The sequence below is a fragment of the Neophocaena asiaeorientalis genome, unplaced genomic scaffold (assembly GCF_003031525.2).
Source record: "Neophocaena asiaeorientalis asiaeorientalis breed wild unplaced genomic scaffold, Neophocaena_asiaeorientalis_V1.1 scaffold104, whole genome shotgun sequence".
In the NCBI taxonomy this organism is placed as follows: domain Eukaryota; kingdom Metazoa; phylum Chordata; class Mammalia; order Artiodactyla; family Phocoenidae; genus Neophocaena; species Neophocaena asiaeorientalis.
Genome location: NW_020175679.1, coordinates 2482508 through 2494646, shown reverse-complemented (window position 1 = coordinate 2494646; position 12139 = coordinate 2482508). Strand labels below are relative to the sequence as shown.

At 52.4% G+C, this 12139-nt stretch overlaps 1 protein-coding gene across 1 annotated transcript in view; it reads left to right on the top strand.

Moving 5' to 3' along the window:
* The first annotated feature begins 892 nt into the window (after positions 1-892).
* Positions 893-12139, top strand: part of AHRR (aryl hydrocarbon receptor repressor) — a 75105-nt gene continuing 63858 nt past the window's right edge. The window contains exons 1-2 of the mRNA XM_024731950.1: positions 893-981; positions 9798-9870. Coding sequence (XP_024587718.1) covers positions 9809-9870 — 62 coding nt within the window. The 5' untranslated portion in view covers positions 893-981; positions 9798-9808. The remainder of the gene's footprint in view (positions 982-9797; positions 9871-12139) is intronic.

Sequence of the window (12139 nt, the reverse complement as noted above, 5' to 3'; positions counted from 1 at the left end):
TCACGGCGTGTCCCGGGGCGCTCCCGGTACCAGACACACAGTAGGGGCCCGGTGAGGGAAGGGGAGCTTTTCGAAGTCTGGACGTGTCCTCCAGGACAGAGGAGGGGAGGGGCCAGATGGTTCGCGTGGAGGAGGGGGAAGGAGCAGCTGGAGGGGCGGGAAGGGCCCCGCTGGAGGCCTGGCTCCTTCGAACCAGAAATGTCGGGATGAGACTTCCACGAGCTGCCCTGCGGCTCCAGGAAGGTGCAGGGTTAAAAGTATTACATTAATATTTTTAAACTGTAAAACCCTTTGATTTTAGCAACAACCTAATTGGAGCAGGCGGAGCAGGACCTGCTACTGTCACGTTACACATTCGGATCCGGGCGCCGGGACCCAGCCGTTAGGACAGTCTGGGCCCCGCACCTCCGCCCCGCCGGCAGGTGCGCGCTCGGCCTCCGCAGGCGCAGGTGGAAGGGGGCGCGCGACTGCGGGCGAGGAACAGAGGGTCTGGGGCTCCCGCGGGGAGCACGGGGGCCTCGGGGAGCACGGGGGCCTCGAGGGGCACAGGCACCCTGGTGCCGACAGACCCTTGGGTAGACCACGAGGACACGACAGGCGCAGAGCGCGACCCCACCGTGGCGCACACAGATCCGGAGGACCACGGGGAGGGGGGGCCGCAGGGCGGGACCCCACCGTGGCGCACAGAGATCCCAGGGACCACGGGGACGCGAGGGGCGCAGGGCAGGACCCCACCGTGGTGCACATAGACCCGGGGACCATTGGCCGGGCGGAGATGCGCGCGCGCGCCCCCTGCCGCCTCCCGGGCTCGGTCGTCTCCGGGGCGGGGCGGCTCGCGTGCCGGGGTGGGGCTGTCCTTCCGCGGCCACAGCCTCCGCCTGGTCCCCGAGATGCGAGCGCCGGCAGCCGCGCAGCCACAGCTCCCTGTCCCCGCGGACACCTCCCGCGGGCGCGCTTGAACCTCCGCGCCCCGCCGGCTGGGTAAGTGCGCTGGACGTGCTCCGCAGGTCCAACTCCGCGAGGGAGACCCTAGCGCAGGGCCATCTTCCCAAGGCTCCCGCACCCTCGGCCCCCCCATCCCCCTCTCCCCTCCAACCCCACTCACCCCATCCTCACGTCGCCAGGCCCTGGGGTCCAACGGGCAGCTTCTCACCTAAAACTAAAAACAGGGCTTTTGAGGAAAGCCAGTCCGCTTTCACTGCTTGCGGTCCCTCAGTTTCCCGGCCTGGGAGCGTCCGACCCCCCGCGCTGGGGGAGCTGGGCTAACTGCCCTTTGCTCTTGGCACAGTTTCTTTCGGAACTGTTTTGGGCAGATGCTGGGGGGCGGGGGGGGGACTTTGAATTGGACTCCTGAGCCCTCTCCAGGGCAGCTGGTGAGGGGAGGCCCCCAGCCGGGGGTCCCAGAGCTGGGGGTGCACAGCTCAGCCCCTTCCTTCGGGGCCAGGAGCGCCAGCCTTGGTTCACACTCTGGAAGGGCGGAAGGTGCGTGTTCCAGGAATTCACTGGGTTTCAGTTAGTGGCACCAAGAAAGTTTTTTTCCCTAAAGTCTTATTTTGAGAGGTGGAAAATCCCAGATTGTGGATACTTTGTGAGAGGCACAGGCCCTCAACACTTAAGGGACCCGGTGATGCTGCTGTGACCCCCCGCCCTTGGGGAGGGGGCTGCCCACAGGGCAGGTGATTAGCCAGGGTCAGAGGTCAGAGGCCTTGGGCAGTTTGCCCTTGGGTTCCTCGTCTGCTTCCTGGTTGGTCTGAAGGGCTGGGGCCGGAGGCGTCAGCCCCCGTTGGAAGCATCCAGTGGGTCTCCAGCTGTGGCCGCCCTGTGACTCACGCGGGGCCTCTGTGTGACCAGCCACAGGCTCCGGTCCTTGAGGGGCCGGGCACAGAGGGGCTGCGCGAGTGTGTGCCCTGGGCATCTGCCCCCTTGCTCTGGGCACTCAACAGTGCTGAACTGGACTTCTCCCGGCCTGGTCAGCAGCCCAGCCCACCCAGGACACTCTCCAGGGCCCTCTGGCAGAGCCGGGCTTCTGACCGGCTGGCCTCCACCCAGCGTCCGCCATCAGGGCCTAGAGCCTGGCTTCTGCAGCCTCCTGGGCCCACGCCCAATCCCAGTGGAGGCCTCAGGACCCGCTCGTGGGCAGCTGAGCAGCCGGTGGGCAGTGTGGCCCTGACGGGGGCTGTGCCACCTCCAACAGCCGTGGCTGCAGGCTCCCTGTTTACGGATGATGACTTCCAGGTGGATACCGGGCAGTCTGGACCCTGACCGCGTGCGTTGTTTCCCTCTCAGTTCAGTCCCAGGGCGGTGCGGCCCTGTGGACGGGGCACACATGCTGGGCGGGAGCTGAGGGCACCACTACGTGGCATGGGACGATCGTTTATGTTTGTTTTATGCTTATGTGTATTTTCTGAAATGGTCAGCCATTATTTTTACCATAAAAGGTTCTTACAAAAGTTCAGATTCCTCTGAGAAACACAGTCAGCTCAGAGCTTCTGGGGGGCCGGCCCTCGTGCTACCTCAGCGGCGCATTTCTGTGGGGAGTTTGCTGCAATCCGATGAGGCTTCACCTTTTGGAGGAAAGGGCACGGTATTTAGTAAAATGGAGCCGGTATTGAGGATTCCTAGGGCAGGAATTGGCAGGAACTGGACCCCAAGCCACGGCTCTTCCAGGGGACAGCGGCTGGCCCCCTTGATTTCTCCCCCACCCCCGAAGGGGTACCTGGAGGGTGTTTATCTGCCCTGGTGCTTTTCGCCATAGCCCGTGTTTTTAGGCCCCTTCCACCAGGGAGGACGGGCCTTGTGGGCCAGCTGGCAGGCCACGTGCGCGGCTGGGGAGGGCCCGCACCCAGGAGCCTGGACCCCGTCTCGGCTCCTGCTGTGGGGAGGGGGTCTTGGCTGGAGGAAAGTGAGGGGCCAGCTCTGCCCCCCGAAGTGCCTCCGGCCCCTGCTTGTCTTCCCTGTCGCCTCTAGCCCGCACCACCCCTGCTCTGAGCTCGGACTCACTCAGGGAACGGTGGTGCTGGGGATGGGCCTCCTGGGGCTGAGGCAGGTCAGCCAGCCTCCTCGCCTTTGATCTTGAGGGGCGTCCGGCCCGTCTCGTGTGTGGGGAAGCATCCCTGACCGGTTTCCCCCCAGGCTGGGGCCAGGCCTGGGCCCGGCTCCAGCCTCTCCTGCTTGAGTTGAAAGCCCTTGCAGCTCAGATGGGATGACCTTGCCCGCCGGGTTCCAGCTTCCCAGAGAAGCGCAGGCCTGGTGGCCGTGGCTCAGGCAGAGACGAGAAGGCTGGACCCTTCCGAAGCATCCGTCCGCCCGTTCCTGCTCCAGCCTGCGGCCACCGGGGCCCTATCTGCGCCCACCCACCCCAGCCCATCTCTCCAGAGCTCTCCTATCTCCTCTGCCGCATCATCCCCTGCAGCTTAAAAACCAGCATTTGACCCCCAAGGCCCCGCAGCTGCCACCCGTCCCTGCCTCTGCTCTCACAATGCCCCACAGGCGCTCCTAGTCCCGCTGCACTGTTCTCTCCTGCCACTCCAGACATTTAATTTATATTTATATACAAATTTGTGTTCTTGGTTTTTAGTGAGGTGAAATTCACACTGCATACAATTAACCATTTAAAAATGTAAGGTTCAGTGGTATTTATTGAGTATATTGCCAAAGTTGTGCAACTACCACCTCTAATTCCAAAACATTTTCTTCGTCCCGAACGGAAACTCTATACCCTTTAAGCAGTCACTCCCCATCCCTTTTTCCTCCAGCCCCTGGCAACCATTCACCTACTTTCTGTCTCTGTGGGTTTGCCTGTTCTGGACATTCCATATAAATGCAGTCAATATGTGTCCTTCTGCGTCTGCCTTCGTTTTCACATAGCATGATGTTTTCAAGCTTCGTGTGTGTTGTAGGGTGCATCAGAGCTTCGTTCCTTCTTATGGCTGAGTAATAGTCCACTGTATGGATGGACCACATTTTGTTTATCCATTCATCAGTCGATGGGCATTTAGGTTGTCTCTGCTTTTTGGCTCTTGTGGGTAATGATGCTGTAAGTATTTGTGTGCCAGATTGTGTTTGAACATATGTTTTCAGTTCTCTCGGGCATATACGTAGGAGTGGAATTGCTGGGTCGTGTAGTGACCCTATGTTTAACTTTTTGAGGAAAGACTAAACTGTTTTCTACAGGAGCTGTGCCATTTTTCATCCCCACCAGCACGGCACAAGGGTCCCAGTTTCTCCACAATCTCACCAACCCTTGATATTTTCCTTTTTTAAAAAAAATACTATGGCCATTGTCGTGGGTATGAAGTGGTATCTCATCGTGGGTTTGATTTACATTTCCTTAGTGACTAATGATGTTGAGCATCTTTTCACGTGCTTGTTAACCATTTGTACGTTTTTGGGGGGAGAAAGGTCTATTCAAGTCCTTTGCTCATTTTTAATTAGGTTGTTTGTCTTTTTGTTGTTGAGTTTTAAGAGTTCTTTATGTAGTTTGTATACCAGACCTTTATCAGATATATGATTTGCAAATATTTTCTCCCATCTGTGAGTTGTCTCTTCACTTTCTTGATAGTGTCCTTTGAAGCCCAAGTTTTAAATTTTGATGGGGTTCAATTTATCTCATTTTTCTTTTCTTACCTGTGCTTTTGGTGACATATCTAAGAATCCATTGCCAAATGTAAGGTCATGAAGATATAGCCCTATGTTTTCTTTTAGCTCCTACACTTAGGTCTTTAACTAACTTTGGTTAATTTTTGTAAAGGGTGTGAGGTAGGGGTCCAGCTTCACTCTTTGGTATTGGATGTCCATTTGTGCCAGCACCTTTTGGTGAAGAGACTGTTCTTTCCCCGTTGAATGGCTTTGTTGAAAATCAGTTGACCACATTATGTTTATTCTTGTGCCACATTTCTGTTTTTTCAATGCTTTTTTAAAAATTTTATTTATTTAATTTATTTAGTTTTGGCTGCGTTGGGTCTCCATTGCTGCATGCGGGCTTTCTCTAGTTGCAGTGGGCGGGGACTACTCTTAATTGCGGTGCGTGGGCTTCTCATTGGGGTGGCTTCTCTCATTGCAGAGCATGGGCTCTAGGTGCATGGGCTTCAGTAGTTGTGGCACGTGGGCTCAGTAGCTGTGCCTCATGGGCCCTAGAGCGCAGGCTCAGTGGCTGTGGTGCACGGGCTTAGTTGCTCTGCAGCACGTGGGATCTTCCCAGACCAGGGCTCTAACCCGTGTCCCCTGCATTGGCAGGCGGATTCTTAACCACTGCGCCACCAGGGAAGCCCTCAATGCTTTTTAAAAACCTTTTTATTATGAACATTTTCAAATCTTTTACGAAAGTAGAGAGAATTTTATAATGAGTCCAGTTTATTCATCGAGTATCATAGATGGTCAGCTGTCAATATTGGCTGATTCAGTGTCATGTAAACCGCACACAGAAGCAAATCGCTGAGGTGTCATCCTTTCACAGGTGTTAGCATGTATCTCTAAAACGTGTGAACTTTAAAAACCAGCTTTTGTATGCTTTTTACTTAATTTTTTGTTTGAATCGAGAAACTTTAATTCATATAAAGAAGTATTAACAACAGCAGGAGAGCTCGGAAGGGTACTCAGGGCTGCGGGGGTGCCGAGAGGGCTTGCCTGTATGTGGGGGTTCAGGCTCTGGGCTGGAGGAGATGTTTTGCTGGGCTTCCCAGCCTCCGTAAGAGGTGGGCAGGAACAAGAAGACACGGGGGACGCACGGGACCCAGAAGCCCCTCACTCTGCGCTCGCTACAGAGGAGAAAAGCTCGAAGGGTCCAGCCCATCCGTGCAGAGCAAGCCCGAGGGGAACCAATACACCGCTTCCCAGTGGGGTGCCACCACCTCCCATTCCTGGCCTTCGTGCTGTGGTTGCCAAACCTTGACATCTGCATAGGTTATAAACCCCACAACACATTGTTGTCATTGTTGTTGAAACAGTCAATTATTTTTTAGAGATAGTTAGATAGTAAGAAGGAGCCTTGCATTCTTACCCATGCAGTTACCACTTCCTGTGCTTTCTGTTCCATTTTGTGGATCCACGTTACCATCTGGTATCATTTTCCTTTGGCCTGAAGACACTCTTTCACATTTCTTATAGTGTGGGTCAGCTGGCAACGAATTCTTTCAGCTTTTTTATGTCTGAAAAAGTCTTCATTTAGCCTTAATTTTTGAAAGATATTTTCACAGGGCTTAGAATTCTCGTTTCAGGTTTTTTCTTTCAGTGCTTCAAAGACGCTGCTCCACTGTCCCCTCGGGTACACGTTCCTCAGGAGACATCTGCTGTCATACGTATCTCTGTTTCTTTGTACCCAATGCTATTTTCTCTGGTGGCGTTTAAGATTATTCTATTTATCTCTGGTTATGAGTCATTTGATTATGATGTGCCTGGTGTAGTTTTCTTCCTGTTTCTTGTGCTTGGGGTTCATTGACGTCTTGAATCTGTAGGTTTATAGTTTTCATTGTTTGGACAAATTTCTGCTATTATTACTTAAATGTTTTCTGTCACCTCTATTACCCTCCTATTCTTTAGGGCCCCAGTTACACGTATTCAACCTATTGAAATACCTAAATATTTAATTTTTATTTTGGTGCTGTTGTAAACGGTATGGTTCTTAAAAAATGTGTATTCCAGTTGTTCATTGCTAGTGTATAGAAACACAATTGACTTTTTTATATTGTCCTTTTTCCCTGTGACCTTGCTGGACTCAATTATTATAAGTTATAAAAGATTTGTCTTAGCCAAATTTTGGAATTTTCTGTATGTACCATCCTGTTGTCTGTGAACTTTAAGGGGAATGGTGATAGAGGACATCTTTGTCTTATTCATGATCTCTGGGGATGTATACAGTCTCTCACTGTTAGGTGTGATGTCAGCTGTAGGTTTTTTTGGTAGATGTCCTTTATCAGGTTAGTTAAGTTCCTTTCTATTCCTAGTTTGATGAGAGGGTTTTTTTTTATTATTATGCATGGATTTGGATTTTGTCAAATGCATTTTATGTATGTTGAGGTGACCATATTTTTTTTTCTTTTATTTATTAATAAAGTGAATTATACTGGTCAATTTCTGGATGTCGAACCAGGCTTGAATTCCTTGAGCAAACCCCATTTGTGATGTGTTGTGCTCTTTATATATTGTTGGATCCCATTTGCTAACATCTAATTGAAGATTTTTGTGCCTATGTTCATGAGGGATTTTTGACCCTCGTTTCCTCAAAATGTCTTTGGTATCAGGGTAACACTGAACTTGTAAATGAGTTGGCAATTTTTAATTTAATTTTTGGTTTTCTGCAAACAATTGGTATTATTTCTTCCTTAAATCGGTAGAATTTACCAGTGGATCATCTGGGCTTTTGCTTTTGTTTGTTGTTGTTGGAATAAATACAGGGCTAAACAGGTTATCTGATTTTTCTTGAGTGAGCTTGGTAGTGTATGTCACTCAAGAAATCGGTCCATTTCATCTAAATTGTTGAATTTGTGGGGATAGCATTTGTTTTAGTCTGCTTGGGCTGCCGTAACAAAATACCACAGACTGGGTGGCTTAACCAACACCTAAAAACAATGAAAATCTATTTCTCACAGTTCCGGAGGCTGGGAAGCCCAAGATCAAGGTGCCCACTGATTGGTTTCTGATGACAGTGTGCTCTTCTTGGCTTGCACACGGTGAAGACAGAGCTCTCCTCTCTCTTCTGCTTCTTATAAGGGCAACGCTTCTATCAGATCAGGGTTCCACCTATATGACCTCATTTCACCTTAATCACCTCCTTAAAGGTCCATCTGCAATACAGTCAAACGGGGGATTAGGGCTTTAACATATGAATTTGGCGGGCACACAGCTAAGTTCATGGCAGTGTTCTCTTATTTTCCTTCTAATGTCTGTGGGGTCTGTAGTGATGTCCCTTCTTTTATTCATGATACTAATACTTCATATCTTCTCTATTTCTTGATCAGTCTGGCAAGAAGTTTATCGATTTTGTTGATCTTTTCAAAGAACCGACTCTTGGTTTCGTTGATTTTTCTGTATTTCCATTTTAAGTTTCGTTGATTTTTTCTCTTTTTTATTTCCACCTTTCGCTTGATTTGGACTTGTTTTCTCTTCTTCTGATTACTTAAAGTGGAAGCTTGGATTACTTATTTGAAACGTTTAATTTTTTGCTAATATAAACACTTAATGTTATCAGTGCCCGTCAAAGTACTGCTCATCTGTATCCCACAGAGTTTGATGTGCTGTGTTTTCATTTTCATTCAGTTCAAAATACATCTACATTTCTCTGAGACTTTCTCTTTGACCCATGGTTATTTAGAAATGGGTTGCTTACCAAATAGTTGGGAATTTTCCATACATCTTTCTAGTTTAATTCTATTATTGTTAGCGAACATACTTTGTACTTTTATTCTTTTAAGTTTGTTAAGGATTGTTCTAAGTTCAAGAACATGGCCTATCTGGATGAATGTTCCATGCACGAAGGATGTGTATTCTGCTGCTGTTGGCTGGAGTAGTCTCTATATTTCAATTAGTCTACATCTGTTGTTTGGATATTCTCTTTCCTTTGTGATTTTCTGTTTGTTTGCTCTATCGATTACTCAGAGAGGCATGTTGAAGTTACTAATGAATTATCTTTTCAGTTTTTGCTTCCTGTATTTCGAAGCTGTGGGTGATGCATTCTCATTTAGCATTGCTACGTCTTCTTGGAAAACTGGCCCCTTTATTCTTTTATCATATCCCGCTTTGTCCCTGGTAATACTCCTTTGTCTGAAGTCTGCTCTGTCTGATACTCACATAGCTACTCCAGCTGTACTTTTGATTAGTGTATCTTTTTTGATCCATTTACTTTACCTACTTAGGTCAGTAGTCAAAGTGTGTTTCTTATACTTAAAGTGGATCCATGACATGTTTCCAGTATTTTCGCTGCACTTTCTGGACAGGGTGGAAATCGTGTGTTTGACTCTGCTTCCTCTTCCAGGTAGTACACACTTGAGGCCAGGGGAGGGCTCCTAACCTCCTCTCCGGGTCAGCTGGCCCAGAGCCTGGTGTTGAGGGGTCACCGGTCTGCAGGATGTTTGTGACGGCTCAGACATCCTCACTGCACGGGAAAATCAAGATTCTGATGTACTCCCTGAGGTGATGGGCGAGCTGACCAGCCTCAGGGCACAGACACCGACTGCAGTGTCCACACTGCTGGTGGAGGCCAGCTGGCATGGTCAGCTGGGCTCAGTGCGGCCGTGAGTTAGTGGCCAAAGTGGAAACCCAGCATTGTGGAGTGGAGAGAGATTTTAGTAGAAGAGAGGAAGCCTGTGTGCCTAGAAATACAGGCCGTAGGGGAGGAGTGGGAGGGGCAGCGTGGCCTCAGGCGGCACTGGGATAGCCTGCCTGCCTGCGCCCCGACCCAGCACATGGTCCTCGGTGCCCACTGCGGAGTGGCTCCTGTTTTCTGACGCCTCAGGGTGTTTACCTGCCGGAAGCTTTCCCGGCACAGGGCTGTCTCAGGAGTGTGGTGACAGGACTGCGTCCTCTGGCTAGGCTGGCGGCTGCAAGGCGGCCCATCGAAGGGGAGACGTCATGAGCCGGCTTCAACCTTGGGCTGAGGAGGGGATGGTTCACCCCCGCACCCCCGCACCCCACCCCACCCCACCCCGTGCCGGTCGTGCCCTCGGGCATCTCGCTTAGCCAGCGCTGGGGGAGGACAGCGCGCCGGGCCTCCGCTGCTGCTCTCGCCGCCTCGGTGGTTTGGGGGGGTATGGGGGCACTGGGGTCTCTTCAGTGTGACCAACTTGATGCCCCTTTTTCCTTAGGGCCCAAGACGATGATTCCGCCGGGGGAGTGCCTGTATGCCGGGAGGAAAAGAAGGAAGCCCATTCAGAAACAGTAAAGTATCTGTCTTCTGGTTTTGCTGACTGTTACTGATGGAGGGGAGGCATTTGTGTTTGCATTGAAAAAAGTGAATTTTAGAAACAAAGTGAGTGAGGCGAGGTTTCGGTCAAGCCTTACTGAGTGTGCGGGGACCCGCAGGACCAGCGGGGGCCGGGCCGGGCAGGGGACACCCTTGGTGCTCGGGAGCGCAGGTGGGACCCTGGGCCGCCTTCCCAGCCCTGATTGGACGCTGAGGTCTGGCCCAGGGCGCCCCTCTCCCGCCCTGGTTAAGACCCCATCCTCGTCCTTGGCTGCATGCACCACAGTGCCTCTGGGCTTCACCCCAAGCGAAAGGAGACTGGGGCTCGGCCTGGGGCGTCCGGGAGGCGGAGTGGGGTGGGGGCAGGGAACCCCAGGCACGGCCCCCGCCAGCCCCGGGACACAGCACCACGCTCACATCCCCCACCTGCCCGTGGCTGGCCAGTGGGGCTCGGGGCCATGAAGCGGGTGGCCTGCAGTCATGGAACTGGTCTGCAGAGAGCGACTCCCAGAGCCCAGGGCTGCGTCCGTCCTGGGACAGGTCCTGCGGCGTGTCCACTGTGGCTGGGGCTGTGTGTGTGTGTGAGCCTCTGTGTGTGTGTGATACAGATGTGTGAATGTGTGATGTAGCTTCATGTGTGTAACGCAGCCCTGCCTGGGTGTGGGCGTGTGTGCGTGTGTACCTGCAGTAGTGTCTATGTGGGAATCTGGGTTTCTGGGACCCAGGCCACCCTCCGGGCCCCCAGGGGCTGCAGGACCCCATGAGAGGTCGACAGGAATGTGGGCACCTCCAGTCCCAAGGATGGGTGTCAAAGGCTGGTGAGGCTGGACTTCGGAAACTGGTTGTCACCTGAGTCACTTGTGTGGCCACTGTGGGCCTTGGGATGGAGCCAGGGTGCTGGGGGAAGTGTTCACCCTGGTCTGCAGGTGAGAGGGGCAGGTGTGGGGGGCAGAGCTATGCACTAGAAGGAGGTGATGCGGGGGGCCTATGTCCTGAGCTCATTTGTTCTGGTGAGAACATTTGTCACCTTAAATAAGGAAAGAAGTACCTGGAGAGGCAGCTGTGTACACCAGGATCTGGGGGGCTGGGAGCATTAACGCACAAATCAGCAAACACGGCGTGCAGCACAGGAGCTCCCTGCCTCTGTGCACAAGGGGCCACGGCCGTGCCCCTTCGACATTGCTCCTCATGGATTCCTTGTCCAGCTGTGCGGGGCATGCCGTGTTGTGTCGTCACTAGCCCTCCGCCAGCGTCCGTTCCGACTGGCTTACAGGCGCCACTGAGCTGAGTGCCTTCGTGCCTGGCGTTGGACTCGTGCTCGTCGTCGGAGAGGCCACTGCCGTGGCTGTGTGCTGGCCGTTCCCTCGCGGGCCCGGGCAGGCTTGTTAACTGTTTACTGTGAAAGTGGTGGATTGCTCGGCTTTGACACAAACCCTGCGCCCGCAGCCCCTGCCTGGCCCCTTCTGCGTCACCCTCACAGACTTGGGCTCAGTGATGCATACAGTGGCTCGCGCTGCCTGCCATGCTGTGAGCAGTGAGTTTCCTGTCCTTGACCATGGAGGCTCACGCCTTCTGCCAGGATCCGTGGACAGCAGCAGGCTACTAGCTTGCAAGCAGGTAAATCAAGGCCAGACCCAACAGGCATATGCATTCTTGCAGGTGGGATTGCTCAGGCCAAGAGTGTGGCATTTGTGATTTCATAGGTGTCGCCAAACTGGCCAGCACTGGAGGCGTGCCCTGCCGGGCACATGGTGTGCCTCAGACTTTGGTGAATTTGCGTGTCCTTCTCATACGTGAGGCGTAGCAGCCGCTGTATTTCCTTTTCTGTGAACTGTCTGTGTTGACAACTTTTGATAACTTTTCTATTGTATTGTTTATGTTTTTTTTTTTTTGCGGTTCGCACGCCTCTCACTGTTGTGGCCTCTCCCGTTGCGGAGCACAGGCTCCGGACGCGCAGGCTTAGCGGCCATGGCTCACGGGCCCAGCCGCTCCGCGGCACGTGGGATCCTCCCGGACCGGGGCACGAACCCGCGTCCCCTGCATCGGCAGGCGGACTCCCAACCACTGCGTCCTGAGGGAAGCCCTATTTATGTTTTTGCTTCTTGATTTGTAAGGGCTTGCTGTACACTGGGGAGACTGGTTCTTAAATGCATTTCACATACCTTTCCCCAGTTTTTATTTACTTGTGGTGTTCTTTGCAGCGCCGAAAGCATTTACTTTGTATGAAGTTGAATTTATTCATCT